General features: G+C 42.1%; 2 protein-coding genes across 6 annotated transcripts in view; one reads left to right on the forward strand and one right to left on the reverse strand.

Moving 5' to 3' along the window:
* The window catches only part of HEATR5B (HEAT repeat containing 5B), a 100634-nt gene extending 95064 nt beyond the window's left edge, over nucleotides 1-5570 (reverse strand). Inside the window, exons 1-2 of one of the 4 annotated variants that reach the window (XM_075126994.1) lie at nucleotides 5466-5570; nucleotides 551-719 (exon numbers count right to left, since the gene is read on the reverse strand). In XM_075126994.1, the coding sequence (XP_074983095.1) occupies nucleotides 551-676 (126 nt within the window). In that variant the 5' untranslated portion in view covers nucleotides 677-719; nucleotides 5466-5570. Of the gene's footprint in view, nucleotides 1-550; nucleotides 720-2295; nucleotides 4902-4973; nucleotides 5430-5465 lie in introns of those variants that run through there. The other 3 variants (XM_048843678.2, XM_048843679.2, XM_048843680.2) reach the window with 3 other exon arrangements.
* Nucleotides 5493-16460, forward strand: GPATCH11 (G-patch domain containing 11). 2 transcript variants are annotated; one of them, XM_075126995.1, is made up of 9 exons: nucleotides 5493-5629; nucleotides 8149-8232; nucleotides 10106-10332; nucleotides 11291-11332; nucleotides 11413-11533; nucleotides 12163-12253; nucleotides 14113-14217; nucleotides 14973-15054; nucleotides 15558-16460. In XM_075126995.1, the coding sequence occupies exons 2-9, from the start codon at nucleotides 8183-8185 to the stop codon at nucleotides 15611-15613; spliced, it is 774 nt and encodes a 257-aa protein (XP_074983096.1). In that variant the 5' UTR covers nucleotides 5493-5629; nucleotides 8149-8182; the 3' UTR covers nucleotides 15614-16460. The 2 variants fall into 2 exon arrangements, with proteins under 2 accessions (XP_074983096.1, XP_048699652.1); XM_048843695.2 differs by lacking the exon at nucleotides 5493-5629 and adding an exon at nucleotides 6791-6956.
* The last annotated feature ends 28 nt before the right edge of the window (nucleotides 16461-16488 follow it).

Genomic DNA, 16488 nt, shown 5'->3' on the forward strand with positions numbered 1-16488 from the left:
TATTTACAAAACTACAAGATATATAAACTTCCAAATGTATGCACTTATAGTTAGTTAGGGCGCAGTGTAAATCAATTTATTTTATTTTAGAAAATTCAGGACACTGTAAATGGCAAATTACTGAATTTTATGACGTTTGCATGGAATTCGTTTTACAAGTATCATTAGTCAATTTTAAGAACAAAATGAATTTCACAAGTAATGTCAGTCAATACCAAGGTGTCATTTCATCTTTGAAATTGACTAACACTATTTGGAAAATTCATCCTGTCCTTGAAATTGACTAGCTAATGTTTGTTTGTTTTTTTTAGTATTAAAGACTTTCTTGTAGGACATTTTTCCTTTTACCTTTAAAAAAAATATATCATGGTTGCAGGCATTTTCATGATTTCTGTACATTACATGAAATCGTGATTTACACAGGGGCCTACTTACAGTCACGCTGAAGGTTGGCTCCCAGATCCTACTGCCACTGTTATGGATGTCCATCTGGTACCTTTACATGAGTATGAAATTAACATGACATTTTTAGATGGAGAAATAAAGTTACCTTGTTGGCCGCTACAAGCACTTTATCCAGAAATCGCAACCACTCAAAAATAAAGACCGGCCTCTTTGCTTCTGTGATTTGAGCCAAAGCTTCTTCATTTAGCAACAAACTATGAGCCAGCTCCATCCTTATTTAAACTCTGACTTCACTGTAGACTCCTGTATTGTCTCTAAAATACAGTTAATGTACAATGTAAAGCAGTAAAAAGCTGTTACAATTTTTTTATTCAATGCAAATTAGTTTTCAGCGCAGAACTGCATTTTAAATACATACTACAGTATCAAACCCCAATTCTGCATACACTTATGCTTGTGCTTAATTAAGTAGTTTCATAGAAGTCAATGGGTACATCTATACAGCCTGCAGCAGTGAGCTTCTCAACCTGGGTTAACAGAATTGGGCTTGCAGGGTTCATGCTAGAGCTCTAAAAATAGGTATGTAGCCAGCTCTTTGAACTTGCAACTTGGGCTGGTGCTCAAGCTCTGAAGCCTAGGAAGGGGGATGAGCTCCACAGCCTGAGTTCCAGACCGAACCACAACTTCAAAGAGCTGTCTAGCGCATGCCCAAGTCTGTCAACCCATGCTGCAAGGCTCACTAGCACGGGCTGTGTAGACATACCTAATGGGACTAGTCACATGTTTAAGATTAAGCACATGCATGTTTTGTTCAACGTCTTTATCAATGATCTGGATGATGGGATTAATTGCACCCTAAGTAAGTTCGCCGATGACACTAAGATGGGGGGAGAGGTAGATATGCTGGAGGGTAAGGATAGGGTCCAGAGTGACCTAGACAAATTGAAGGATTGGGCCAAAATAAATCTGATGAGGTTCAGCAAGGACAAGTGTAGAGTCCTGCACTTAGGAAGGAAGAATCCCATGCATCACTGCAGGCTGGGGATTGACTGGCTAAGCATCAGTTCTGCAGAAAAGGACCTGAGGAGTACAGTGGACGAGAAGCTGGATGAGAGTCAGCAGTGTGTCCTCGTTGCTAAGAAGGCCAAGGACATATTGGGCTGTATTAGTAGGAGCATTGCCAGCAGATCGAGGGAAGTGATTATTCCCCTCTATTCGGCAGTGGTCAGGCCACACCCAGAGTATTCCGTCCAGTTTTGGTCTCCCCAGTACAGAAGGGATGTGGACAAATTGGAGAGAGTTCAGCGGAGGGCAATGAAAATAATTAGGGGGCTGGGGCACATGACTTATGAGGAGAGGCTGAAGGAACTGGGCTTATATAGTCTGCAGAAGAGAAGAGTAATGGGTGATTTGATAGCAGCCTTCAAATACCTGAAGGGGGGTTCCAAAGAGGATGGCTCTAGGCTGTTCTCAGTGGTGGCAGATGACAGAACAAGAAGCAAGGGTCTCAAGTTGTAGTGCGGGAGGTCTAGGTTGGATATGAGGAAACACTGTTTCACTAGGAGGGTGGTGAAGCACTGAAATGGGTTACCTAGGGAGGTGGTGGAATCTCCATCCTTAGAGGTATTTAAGGCCCGGCTTGACAAAGTCTTGGCTGGGATGATTTAGTTGGTGTTGGTCCTGCTTTGAGCAGGGGATTGGACTAGATGACCTCCTGAGGTCTCTTCCAACCCTAATATTCTATGATTCTGTGTGTATTTGATGTATAGGGTCCTTAAATGTCAAAAACAAAGTACAGGCAGCTTCAGGATTTCAGAGGTTTTTCTGCCTGGTAAAGAATAATGTTGAGGTCCTTGTAAAAAAGTCGTAAAGAGAAAAAAAGAATGTTACCAGTCAGGAGACTCTACTTCCCTTCCCTTCCCATCCATGATCTTGATTATCCCTTTAACCTCTCCAAGATACTGGATACCATGGAGAAGAATACTCCATGGGGCCTTGTGAAGAAGTCTGGGAATCTTCTCTTTGATTTGTGAGGAGATCCAGGAAGCTTTTACCCTTTCCAGTTGAAGGGGTCTCCTGCACGAAGTACATAGTCCATAAATTGTGTTTCATAGAACTAGAGCAGTATAGTTGTATGAAACATGCATTTCACCAAGTGTAACTTCATCCACATACCAGATAATTTATAAACCCAGAGAGAAGTACTCTGCAGATCCTACACTTTTTTCTTTTTCCTACTTTTCTATTTCTCCTATTTCCTTCTCCCTTTTTATTTTTCTCCTTAAAGATAAAAAGCAGGGAAATTAAATGCAAGAAATGGGCATGGCAGAGGGGCATTGCTGGCACATACAGTGCAAATAATTGATGGTCACATAAACACCACCCTATACCAGAAACCTACTGACCACTATACTTACCTACATGCCTCCAGCTTCCATCCAGCACACATCACACAATCCATTGTCTACAGCAAAGCCCCAAGATACAACCAAATTTGCTCCAACCCCTCAGACAGAGACAAACACGTACAAGATCTTTAACAAGCATTCTTAAAACTACAATACCCACCTGGGGAAGTGAGGAAACAGATTGACAGAGCGAAATAGGTACCCAGAAATCACCTACTGCAGAACAGGCCCAACCAGGAAAATAACAGAATACCACTGGCCATCACGTACAGCCCCCAGCTAAAACTTCTCCAGCACATTATCAGCAATCTACAACCTATCCTGGAAAACGATGCCTCACTCGCCCAGACCTTGGGAAGCCAGCCCTCGCTTACAGACAGCCGCCCAACCTGAAGCAAATACACACCACACCATAGAAACACCATAGAAACATAGAAACACCAGGAACCAATCCCTGTAGCAAACCTCGTTGCCTACTCTGTCCCCATATCTACTCTAGCGACACCATCAAAGGACCCAACCACATCAGCCACACCATCAGAGGCTCATTCATCTGCACGTCTACTAATGTTATAAATGCCATCATGTGCCCGCAATGCCCCTCTGCCATGTACATTGGCCAAACCGGACATTCCCTACGTAAAAGAATAAATGGACACAAATCCGACATCAGGAATGGTAACATACAAAAGACAGTAGGAGAACACTTCAATCTTCCTGGACATTCTGTAACAGATTTGAAAGTAGCTATACTTGAACAAAAAAACTTCAGAAACAGACTTCAAAGAGAAACAGCAGAACTAACATTCATTTGCAAATTTAACACCATTAATTTGGGCTTGAATAGGGACTGGGAGTGGCTGGCTCATTACAAAAGCAGCTTTGCCTCTCCTGGAATTGACACCTCCTCATCTATTATTGGGAGTGGACTACATCCACCCTAATCGAATTGGCCCTGTCAACACTAATTCTCCACTTGTGAGGTAACTCCCTTCTCTTCACATGTCAGCATATTTATGTCTGCATCTGTAATTTTCACTCCATGCATCTGACGAAGTGGGGTATTTACCCACGAAAGCTTATGCTCAAATAAATCTGTTAGTCTTTAAGGTGCCACCGGACTCCTTGTCCTCATTTTATAGGTATATGACTTTTCATTTAGCTGTATTAAAATGTATTCTGTTTGACTGGGCCCAGTTTATCAAACAATTCGGATCACACTATATGACTGACCTGTCCTCCTCATTATTTACTCTTCTGCCAATCTTTGTATCATCTGCTAATTTTATCCTAACCGACTTTATACTTACTTCTCAATCATTGATAAAAATAATGAATAGCATCAGACCTATGATTCCCGTTTGACAATTACTTTTTGTCAAGCTTTTTTGTAGGCATCATAACAGAGAAGACTCTTGAGGAAGGATATGCAGGTGGATAATGAAGTGGCTTTGTGAATGTTCATAGGGTGCTCCTCCCAAACATGAGAGGCAGCAAAGGAGGAACAATGGATGTGTTATGTTTTCAAACAATTAAGCAGGCAATGGAGGCCGGCACGTGGTTGATCAGAAACAAGCATCGGCAGCTCGACAGCAAATGAGAGATGATAGGTAGGGTGGGGATTGACTGCAACTAGCCTTGAAAAGGAAGACAAGCAGTTTATGTTGGATGTGACAGAGAAGGGGGAACTAGCGGGAGAATGCAGAGAGAGGGGTGACATGGTCAAAGCAACAGGCTAAGAAAATGATCTTTGCAGCAGCATTCTGAATGGATATGCATTATTTGAGAGCAGTATATAGTTGAAAGAGGGATCGTTGTCTGGTAGTTTTAGAACAGGAGAGAGGGGGAAAGGACATCCAAATTCTATTCCCAGCTCTGCCACTAACTTGTTGAGTGACCCTTGAACAAGTCACTCACACTACTTATGCTTTGGGTTCCCCATCTGTAAAATAAGCATTATACTTCTTTACAGGGGTGATATGAGGATAAATTCATTAACATTTGGACCCTCAGATACTACAGAGATAGGGGCCATGGAAACACCCAGGAATAAATCTTATTTATTATTATTTAGTCCCAACGTGGTGCTCCATACCATTCAATATATAAACATATATCCCCTGCCCTTATTAATACAGGTGGTCAGTTCACTCAACACACCAATTGTTGCTTATGGAGTGGTATGATGCAGCAGCCTTCATCCTGAATATGGAGGTACAAGCCCTGGAAACCACAGATCCTAGGATACAACACACACAGGCCACAAAACACTGCTGCGGAGCCATGCTACCCTCCAGGTCCATCACCCCAGCCCCATATGCCACCTCGGCAGGGCCACTCCACCCATTGGGAACCGCCAGCTCCGGTGTTGCCAGGTCTGGTGAGTTTCATCGCCAGCCGCTGCTGGAGCCCTGCCACCAGGCCGGGCTCTCGGCGAACCCCGCACGCAGGGCCAGGCTCGCAACCGCGCCCCGCACCTGGCACCGGCCAGGCCCGCCTCAGGCTCTCCGGGGCTCGGGGCAGGATTTCTGGCCGCCGGGGGTGGGCGGCTCCGCCGGCGACCCCCTTCCCGGCAGCGTCTTCCTGCCCCCGGGCCGCTTCCCCTCCGAGCAGCTCCCCGGGTGCCGCCGAGCCCCCCGGGCCCGCACTCACCCGCCAGCGGCGGCCCCAGCAGAGCCCGACGGGCCCCTCTCAGCAGCGCACCGAGACTCCCCCCGGCGGCAGGAAGAGCCGGGTCGGGCGCAGGCGCAGCCCGGCACCCAGGAAGCGCCGGAGCAGAGAGTGCGCAGGACCGAGCCCCAGAGAGAGAGCGGGGGGTGAGAGGCCGCTCGGGGGGCGGGCTGGGAGGTTTTGGGCTGGGGGTGCTGAGGGGTGGCTGGGGGTGCTGGGAGGTTTTGGGGTGGGGTGGCTGGGGGTGCTGAGGGGGGGTGAGTGGGAATGCTAGGAGGTTTTGGGGTGGGGTGGCTGGGGGTGCTGAGGGGGGGAGTGGGAATGCTAGGAGGTTTTGGGGTGGGGTGGCTGGGGGTGCTGAGGGGTGGCGGGGGGATGCTGGGAGGTTTTGGGGTGGGGTGGCTGGGGGTGCTGAGGGGGGGAGTGGGAATGCTAGGAGGTTTTGGGGTGGGGTGGCTGGGGGTGCTGAGGGGTGGCGGGGGGATGCTGGGAGGTTTTGGGGTGGGGTGGCTGGGGGGTGCTGAGGGGGGGAGTGAGAATGCTAGGAGGTTTTGGGGTGGGGTGGCTGGGGGTGCTGAGGGGTGGCGGGGGGATGCTGGGAGGTTTTGGGGTGGGGTGGCTGGAGGTGTTGAGGGGGGGTGAGTGGGAATGCTAGGAGGTTTTGGGGTGGGGTGGCTGGGGGTGCTGAGGGGGGGAGTGGGAATGCTAGGAGGTTTTGGGGTGGGGTGGCTGGGGGTGCTGAGGGGTGGCGGGGGGATGCTGGGAGGTTTTGGGGTGGGGTGGCTGGGGGTGCTGAGGGGGGGAGTGGGAATGCTAGGAGGTTTTGGGGTGGGGTGGCTGGGGGTGCTGAGGGGTGGCGGGGGGATGCTGGGAGGTTTTGGGGTGGGGTGGCTGGGGGGTGCTGAGGGGGGGAGTGAGAATGCTAGGAGGTTTTGGGGTGGGGTGGCTGGGGGTGCTGAGGGGTGGCGGGGGGATGCTGGGAGGTTTTGGGGTGGGGTGGCTGGGGGTGCTGAGGGGGGGAGTGGGAATGCTAGGAGGTTTTGGGGTGGGGTGGCTGGGGGTGCTGAGGGGTGGCGGGGGGATGCTGGGAGGTTTTGGGGTGGGGTGGCTGGGGGGTGCTGAGGGGGGGAGTGAGAATGCTAGGAGGTTTTGGGGTGGGGTGGCTGGGGGTGCTGAGGGGTGGCGGGGGGATGCTGGGAGGTTTTGGGGTGGGGTGGCTGGAGGTGTTGAGGGGGGGTGAGTGGGAATGCTAGGAGGTTTTGGGGTGGAGTGGCTGGAGATACTGGGAGGTTTTGGGGGTGGAGGCTGGTTGTGCAGGTAGTAATTGGGGCTTGTAAACTCTTAAGATATGAAGCAAAGCAGCAGTCACTGAACATCAGACTGGCTTTATTTTTTGCCTGATTTTCGGACTCTGCGGGTTATAACTTCCAGATCTTCATAGCTGGAATTCTGCAAAAATGTCTTGTGTTTGTGGTAAAAATGGAAAATGTTGACCTCATGCTTTAGCCCTTCTCCTCCCCCCTCCTTCAAAAAATGTGTCTGTAATTTTACTTAGACGAGATAGGCAAGCTAGTATCTTTTATTGCACCAACTTCTAATTTAATTAAATTGTATTTAATTTTACTTAAGTGACACTTTTTGTAAATTTTGATTTCAGTGGGACTGCTCAGGGTAGTAAGTTAAGCACCTGCCTAAGTATTTGCAGGATCAAGACCCTGTAAGAATACAAAAATATATTTAATTTATTAGGGAAATTTTCTAGGGAATTCAAGATTAAGATGGATGGATATTCCTTTTTATTTTATATCATATGCTTCAATAAAAAAAACATCCATTTGTCTTGTGAGCTTGAATGGTTTAAAGAAATGTTGAGATTAAAAAATGTGGGCGTAACTGCCAGGTTAGATGATCTACTAAATGGGTCATCTCCATGGTGATGGTGCAGAAAGTTCAAGATAGTTTTGCCTAAATTCACAAAATCCGAACAAAGTGAGAACATTAACGGGAGCCTAAACTTGATTAAATAGTGAATTGTCTGATGCCTAGTTTTTCAGTGCCCTGGATGCCAATCCTGGCAGAAAAAATGTGGACAAAGAAATTGTAATGCTCTGGTGATGTTTAAAACCTCATAAAAGATACAGATTCACCCATTTGTCCTGTGGTATTTATTTAGCCCAAGAAGTATTTAAAATTAAAGAGGAGAAAAGCTTTTTGAATTGTAGACAATTTGGGCAACCACAGAAGAAAATTATGCCAAAAATTCCAAGTGTGGATATCGAGGAAAAAGAGGGTCAAGTTAAATCTAGACAAGTGCATTATCAGAGCAACTGACATAGTAGTCTTTTTTTTTCCTAGCTGAGGTGTAACCCTGCTAAAGTAACAATAGTCCCCAAGGTGAGGCTGCCATAGAACTATACTGAGCAAGAGACGAGATCAAGGATGATAACTGAAACATTCATTTCTACCCCTGGTAATTCCCAAAATATCAAATAATAAAACTGCTGTCAGTCCCTCAGTCTAGTAGTGTTTTTTGGCACTTGTCCAGTACTGAATATAGCAAACCTGAACCCGTGAGTTTATCTCAGCCCGAAAACAGTCTTCTTATTTCAATTCCATTCATTTTAAAAAGGTAAAATGTGCAATAAAATATCTTCATTCATTATAGGTAAGAGGATCTGAACAGGGTACACATATTAAACATGGAAGAAGAAGACGACGACTATATGTCTGATTCTTTTATTAATGTGCAGTAAGTAGCTTGCCTAAGTAGATCATACACATCTACATCCAGTAACAATACTGATCATTTTGGGGATTTACTCACTGAGTTTTTCCCTAGTGTTTATGAAGAGCCTGTCATCTCTGAATCAACCATTCTGTCAATTTCCAGGTATCTCATTAAGGGCCAAATCCTCTTTTCATTCTCACCCAAGTCACTGGGAGATTTCAATGGGATGATTCAAATGAGTAGAGCAAGCAGTATTTTGGCCAAATTGAAAATTTAGGCCTAATTTTTCAAAAGTGGCTATTGATATTGGATGCTGCCATTTAAATATTGGATGCCATCTTAAAGGGCCTGGTTTTCAGAGACTGTACCTTTGCTCAGTACCTTCTGAAAATCAGGAGGACCCTTTAAGGTGTCTCAGGTTGGGCACCAAAAATTCAAGGCACCTCAGATCACTAATTACTTCACAAAAATTGGGCCTCTCCCCCTCTGTACTTTTTTTTTTTTTTTGCATTTACTATGCCTGTCCTCCAAAATATAAATTATTTGTATGTGGCTAAGGTGGAAAGTTGAGGAGCACTGTATTCCTTACAAGTCTTCACCAGTTCTGTTGTAGAGACATATGTCCAGGTGGAAATGGAAATGAGGCAAGATTAGCTGCCAATGAAACTCTTCTGGTAACTGCCATTTCTCAGCATCAACAGAGTATCCTGAGATCCTAAACAAGAAAGAATTCATCTGAGCTGTATAGTAGTCTAGCAGGCAGGATAAATAACTCTTTCAAAGGATTCTTTCCTTAAGAGCTAATCTTTTAAACTGGTTAGTTATTGTACAGGCAAGAGCATTTCTGTAAGACGCAACCAAACACTTGCATTGAGCTGTATGGGATCCCCTTTGATATGTCAGTTCCATTGCAGAGAAGAGAATGGGAAAAGATAAGTTCTGTAGGGATGGGAGAGCATCCAGATGGAAACATCATTTTGACTGTGTGTTAAAAGTTTACACATAGTCTCTATTTGCAATTATATTACAGAATAGGTAATACAATTATTGTCATTCTTAAAAGTCATTTAAAGGTTTACTCGAGTGAAGCATGTGTGTTTGCAAGATGTGGTAAAGCTACAAGAATTAGTAGGAGGGATTAAGCAACAAGTAGTGTAGCTGAAACTACTTTTAACCTTTTTTTAGTTTAATTGAGTAGGTTTCAGGTTCTCCATTAAATGTCTGACCTTCAGCTGTAGGGACATTGTTATAGAGGAAATAATTTAATTTCTTTTTTAAGGAAGTTTAATGCACGTTATATTTGACATTTTAGTCATACATCATAAAAATCAAAGTTATGTTTTCCATGGATTACGAGCAGCCACCATTTTAGAACAAAGTTATTTCTGAGTTTTCAGAGTGAAAAAAATTACGGTAATATTGACCTATTTTCTTAAGGGTTTCACACATTTATAGTTCAAACAGCACAATGAATTGTATTCAAATTTCTACCACAAACAGTATGAATTAGAAGTTTTGGCCCAAAAGATAATTTTTGAGTCCATTACAAAGCAATTGAAAAATTTGGTATTAGAATGGAAGTGCAGTGATTCAAAGATATGGAGAAATCAGAGCTTAAGATTTTCAATTTAGGCCTCCCCAGTCTTAAAGTCACTCCCCATTCTCAAGTGGTAGCTATATATTTTCTCTGGAGTTTGGACCTTGACAAAAATAAATTTGATGACGAAATTTGGACCTTGACAAAAAATAATTGATTACCCCTGCACTAGAGGTTGCTTATCCAAAGCTGCTCTATGTCCTCGCCATTTCATTGTAATGGATTATGCTGCCATTAAACATTTATTGCCTCTTAATAAAAAAAAAAGACAGTATTAATACTTATTTTTTCCCTTAGACAGGATGTCAGGCCAGGATTGCCAATGGTGAGGCATGTGAAAGAAGCTATTCAAAAAGAAGAAAAGCAGAGAGAAGCTAACCAGAAAAATAGACAAAAGAGCCTAAAAGAAGAGGAAAGAGAGAGACGTGACACTGTGTTGAAAAGTGCTTTAGGAAATGAAAACAGAGGCTTTGCTTTGCTCCAAAAGATGGGGTACAAAAGTGGGCAGGCCCTTGGCAAGAGTGGTAAGTTTGTTAACTTCTAAGAATTTAGATGTATGCCCATTTTTCAAAATGTGGGTTTAAAAGGGTACCTGTTACTAATACCATTCCACCTATCTCTCGATGAATTAAATGAATACCTCTGTAAGAACTCCTGTCTGTTAGCGTAGTTCTTAACTGCCACCTTGGCACAGCAGAAGAAAGCACAGAAGGTGAGAGCAAGCCCTTAAAATCTCTGAAATAAAAAGGGTGAGGGATATGGGGGAATTGGAGGAGAAAGAAACAGTACTGCTACTAACTAAATGGTATTTCAGATGTGGATGATAGTTTACAAGAATCTTACTAGCTGGAGCAGGACATAGCCTTTTGATTTTGGTGTTCCTTCCAAGCAAGTAACTTTTAATATTAAAGAACCTATTTCCAATCTGCACAAATTTACAGCTTGATTCTGGAAAGGGATCTGTGCACATAGACACGAAGTCCTTCTACACAGAGCCCTAGTGAAGCAAAAATATCATCTGGGATCTATCCAGAGTAAATCACTAGGGGATGAATAAATGTTGCATTCTATGAGTGAATAGTGAGGGCATACTGATGCTTAGTTAGTGAATGTTTGTAAAGTGTGTGAAGATTCTCATATGAAAGATGCTACAGAAGAGTGCAGTGTATTATTAATGATTATTATTAATTACTAATATGTTATGCCTATCAAATTAAGCCATCCTTCTTTGGTGCGTAGGGCAGCAGCCTGAATGAAGCACATAGCAACACTACAATTCAACAGAGAAAATAAGGAATGCCTGATCCGCCAGTCCATTGTCAGTGCACCGTGATGCTTGATTTATCCATCTGTTAAAAAAAAAAAAAAAAAACATAAAAACCAATTGTTCAGTGGCAAAATCTTATGTATACTTGGATCGACTGTGTTTATGATTTGGGGAGAGACCTGACTTCATAAGCTGTCTGCCCTTTTTTCCTACAGGAGAAGGCATTGTTGAGCCTATTCCTCTGAACATTAAAACAGGTGTGTAATATTTACCTCTTATAATTAGTTGGAGTTCACAGTCTCTCAGCTGCTCACAACAGTGTTTTGAACTTAAACAGGCAGAGGTGGGCTTGGTCATGAAGAATTACAAAAGCGGAAAGCAGAAGAAAGGCTAGAAAACTACAGAAAAAAGATTCATATGAAAAAACAAGCAGATGAAGAGGCTGCAGATCAGTTTAGGTAAAATGATTTATTTTCATGTTATTGTAAACATTTTCAGGTAATGTAATAAAGGATCCCGGTTTCACACTTATCTTAAAGTGGTACTAGCTGCCTCAGGTTTGACTATCATCAAAATGTCTTATCAATTCTGAATAACATTTGTGTGATGAGTGGGCCCTGAGGAGAGTAATTGCCAATTATTTTAAAAGAAAAAATGGTTTGACACAAGAAAACAAAAATACATAAATTCCCTCTGCTGTGCCCCTTAATTACTATGAACATTAGCAATGCTCGGGGACAGACAAAATAATGTATATGTTGCCATTTATTAGAGGGTGCAATTTAAACCAGAAATCTGTTTTAAAAACTATTTAAATGTAGCCTCCTCAAGGAAGACACATACGTACATATAACTTTACAATTATAAATTTACAATTCTTAAGCTTCAGCATGGTCCTGTTTAGGATGGCCTTCTCTGATCCTATCAGAGAACTGTATGCCTGTACAAAGGAGCAGAGTTACAAATGTTGTGGGGAACTATGGTGTGTCCAAAATCTCAACTCTTTATGTTACAATAAGTTCTTGCCTATAATATGTGAATTTGTTATCTGCCTGTTGATTGTAGCTAGCAACTTTTTTATTGACAGAATGAGATTCAAAAGCAAACAAGAAGAACGTAAGATAGAAGGGGACCTTAGAAAAAGCCAGCGGGCCTGTCAGCAATTAGACACACAAAAGGTAAGGCTAATACGCTGCTTTGGTGTGGAAGGATGGTTTATAGTTTAGAGCTGGCTACAAATTCGTCAGTCTTCATGTACAACAATATTATTTCACTTCTTAACAGTTTTGTATAATATGGGGTGTTACTGGACTGAAGTGGCGATGCCCTGTGTTACCCGGGGACCTCCTGGTGCCAACTGGCAGAGGGCACAGGGTGCATAAGGGTTACAGGGATCCCATGGGTCTAGTATCTACATCCTAGTTCACCAAAGGATGTAATGTAAGATCTCTACTGAAAGCTTGTGTCACACTGGTCATCATGATCATTATGAAATTTATTGATGGATAATATGTAAGGAGTTTCGTGTGTGTGTGTGTGTGTATATACACACACACAGAAAATGATGTTCTTACGGTGTGTATGTGTGTGTATATATATACACACACACTGAAAATGATGTTCTTACAGTTTCTGACTTGGAGCTGGTCACCAAAAGGTGTTAAACAAGTTTCTTTCAAACAAGAAACTTTTCTGGCTGACTGGCTATATGCAGATTGAGTGATGTATGCTTCACAATGAATGCCTATCTACAGTCTGAAAAAAATACTAATCAAGTGATTGCAAAGTCTCCAGGGGGAGATTCTAGACAGGCAAAAAACAAGGTATGGGGGATTACCCTTTTTACAAGTAAAGACAGTGGATTGGTGGAACTATATCTGGGGGTGCAGAGGTAACCCAATTATCCTTCATCTAGGAAGTAAGTTGACCATGTGTTTGCCTTATGAAAAAAGGATGACAGCCAGGCTTTGCTGAAAAACACTGGGAAGACTTTGGGGTGAGCTAAACTTAATTAAAGAAGGGCGTGTCTTGTTAATTAAGTTTAGGCTCTGGTACCTGTGTTATGATTTTATTTTGTATGTAACCCTTTGTTTCCAATATTTCTGCATGCTATGATTTGAATCTTTGTTAAATAAACTTATATTTTCTCTGTAAACAAATCTAAGTGTTGTATCTTAAGCAGTGCTGTGATCTAAAGTATAACTGGCAAGCAGGGGTGGACTGTTCCTTTGGGAGCAGAGGATCTGGGAATTATGTGAATGTCCAGTGGAACAGATGCTGGAGACACCAAGCGTATCCTCAGAGGGCTTAGGCGTTGGTGTGTGCCTATTGCCAGCTTGCTAGTAGCCAGCCTGGGGGAATGCTGCACTGCGAGAGCCTGTGTCCCATGGTCCAATAGAGCTTATATGCGACAGAAGTTACATCCTTGGGCTTAGAGACAAGAAATATGTTCCATGTGAATTCATTTTGGTGTGTAAGCTTTTTAAGGATACTTCAGATATCAGCTAGAAGGCCTCTTCCACCTTACTAACCATTTACTATTTTTATGTCTCGTGGTAGCTTGTGTCAGGCTTCTCAGTCTGGCTCAGAGGAGGCTGCTCACCTGCCATCCTAGGTGAGGGAGGAGCTTCACAATGATGGGCATGTGCAGACTCAGGATTTTGAACTGTAAAGTCATAAAAAGAGCCTTCTGAAAGTGGACATGGGCAATAAAGAGAACCAGTGACAAAAGAAACAAGAATAGTTTGCTGTGCAGTCTTGAACTTTACTAGCATATCTGGCACAAAAGTTTATTTTAATAAAAACTTTAAATTTGTTTTTAAAAAGCAATAAACCCACAGATAACCCTTGCTGTGGTCCAATGTGATCTAAATTCGATCAGTTCTATTCTTGAAGCTTCAGTGTCTCAAGATCATACTTTATAACAAAGTTTATAAAGTGATACTTGTCCCATTATAAACTGCATTCATCAGGCATCTGCTGGAGAAACCTATAGCGACAGAGAGAACTTTGCTTGTAATTTTTTTTTATTTTTAAGGATATTAACGTTCCCAAGGAGATTTGGTACTGGACAGAACCTGAGCAAGAAGAAAAAGATCAAGAGGAGGAAGAAAAGGATGAATACAAAGGTTCAGACTTAAGTGTGAGTACTGAAACAGAAGTTAGTATGAAGCGGTCTTTATTTGTAAAACATGTATGTGTGTATTAAAGTTCTAAGTGGTCTCTCTTTCTGCCTTGCAAAGTGATTTTGCAATAATATTAGGTGGAGTATAAAGCATGATTGTACTGATTTGGAGTAAAAGAGCAAAATTAAATAGCACTACCTCACCTTTGGGCCAAAATTTTCAAAAGAGTAGTGATTTTGGGTGTCTTATTTTTAGGTGCCCAATTTTACACTTGTTGGGTCTAGTTTTCAGAAGATGCTGAGTAATTGCCTCTAAAAATCAGGGCCCTCAAAACAGTCAGTTTTGAAAATTATGTCCTTTATGCCCAAGAACCCACCAGTGGTGTTATTCTAATGAGTTCAGTCTGTGGCGGAGGTGGGTGATAAAAAGAATCCTATCAGGAACATCATTCAATTGAAGTAGGATATTTTTAGTTGTTTAGTAGGTGAAAATAAAGAACAAGCCAACATCCTTTAACCAGCTAGTTCTCCATAGATCATCGGTGCACCACAAGCCACAATTTGGAGACTTGGGCTGTAGTATCAGTTACAGTGTACTAAGGTTTCCATGTTTTTGATTGCAGTATCGTGTGATCTTTTCTTAGCGAGCCCTTTTGAGCCACAGAACTATTGATTAGCAGGGAAGACAGTGTACCCCAGGGGCTCATCCAGGACTGTGATTGTAATTCCTTCTCAAAGCTATAAAATATATTTCTCTGTATGTATATATACAGGTAATAGAGAAGTTACAAATCCTGACTGCCTATTTAAGAGAAGAGCATCTTTATTGTATCTGGTGTGGAACAGCCTATGAGGGTAAGAGTTAAATCCATCTTGGATATAATTTTCCTTTGGTTATGTATTTGGAGCCGTATCCTGCAATTCTTATTTATTCATTCTTTACCCCAGCAAAACTCCCATGGAGGCCAGTGCCACTAATGATATCCTTGGAAGTAACTTTTGTATATATTGGTTGAATTCAGTCATTTCTCTTCTCTTGGGTTCCAGGACTAGTGAATGGTCAATAATGGGCTCTGAATCAATATTTTGTGGCCAAATTGGTAACATTCTCCTCTGAGACATCCCTCATCAATCCCACCGGAGCATCACTTTTCTATTTTATAAGTTTATAAGAACTTCAACCTACAACCCCATTTGGAATTAACTTAATCTGTTTGTATTGTTTCTCCAGTGTTAGATTAGCACATCACTTTTCTTCTGACTCCCCACCCCTCTCTTATTTTAAATAAGATTTGGAAGATTATAGATCTTTTCTTCACATACCTGAAATATTAATCTTATTTTCCTTTATACTGTAGAGGCTGCAGATTTATCTTCAAACTGCCCTGGAGATAGTTCAGCAGATCATGACTAAAATCTTTATAATAAAAGGAACGCTGGAAAAATATTGTTGATTCACAGCAGTATTTTAAAATATCTCCATGGGACATCAAGAATTCACACAAGTACGCAGGTGGAAAGACATATTGAAAGGTTCAGAGCACACACTTTTGAAAGCACAGAAGCATTTGTAGATTTTGGATTTTTTTTAAAGTGAAGCTAGTCATTGAACTCACTATTTAATAGGAATTACAAATTTACATATGTACTTAATGCAAAATAATTTAGGTTGAGGCAGGAGTTTTGCAGGTTTCTACCAAACTAAAAACTAGTTGGTACTATCTCTGCAATTCCAGTCTTGCACCTCAGAGGACAGGCAGCTAACTGCACCAAATTGTTATGGTTTATTATTTCTGTACGCCTCCAGTTGGAGGTACCTAGGTTCAGACTGCTAAATTTGTGTGTGTGAGAGATTGTGAACGGATGGAGATTTGAAATGGACAGTACTTGACTTTGTAACCAACATTTTAAAGGCTTCGTTGGGGAAATAAACACTGCCCTTCGTTTCCCACATAACATAAAACATGGAATAGAAGATAATCAGTTGACAGTGAATATTGGTTAAGTCTTTATAGTATACAGTGTTAGACAAGTCATTTAATATGCGTCCTCCATGAGGATGTCTGATTTGAATCTTAAGTTTATTTTTTGTCAACATAATCGGCCAGACGTGAATGCTGATGGTTGAAAATGGTCTGACCTTGTATCAATCACTATTGCTTAATGTAAATGTGGATGTTTGTATAGAAACTCTAAATTTCATCAATTTAGTGGGTATTTTTAAAGTGTTTTGTTCATAATTAAACAGCTTTTTGTAACTATCTTTTTGTCCAACTTGGTTCCATTCAA

The sequence above is a fragment of the Caretta caretta genome, chromosome 3 (genome assembly GCF_965140235.1).
Source record: "Caretta caretta isolate rCarCar2 chromosome 3, rCarCar1.hap1, whole genome shotgun sequence".
Lineage (NCBI taxonomy): Eukaryota > Metazoa > Chordata > Testudines > Cheloniidae > Caretta > Caretta caretta.

What these genes read in the sequence shown, in the direction of transcription:
- GPATCH11 (XM_075126995.1), top strand. Translation starts at nt 8,183, where the DNA reads ATGGAAGAAGAAGACGACGACTATATGTCTGATTCTTTTATTAATGTG. An exon ending in GCAGGCCCTTGGCAAGAGTG is followed by an intron (nt 10,333 to 11,290) that starts GTAAGTTTGTTA and finishes TTTTTCCTACAG; the next exon opens with GAGAAGGCATTGTTGAGCCT. An exon ending in AGCAATTAGACACACAAAAG is followed by an intron (nt 12,254 to 14,112) that starts GTAAGGCTAATA and finishes TTTATTTTTAAG; the next exon opens with GATATTAACGTTCCCAAGGA.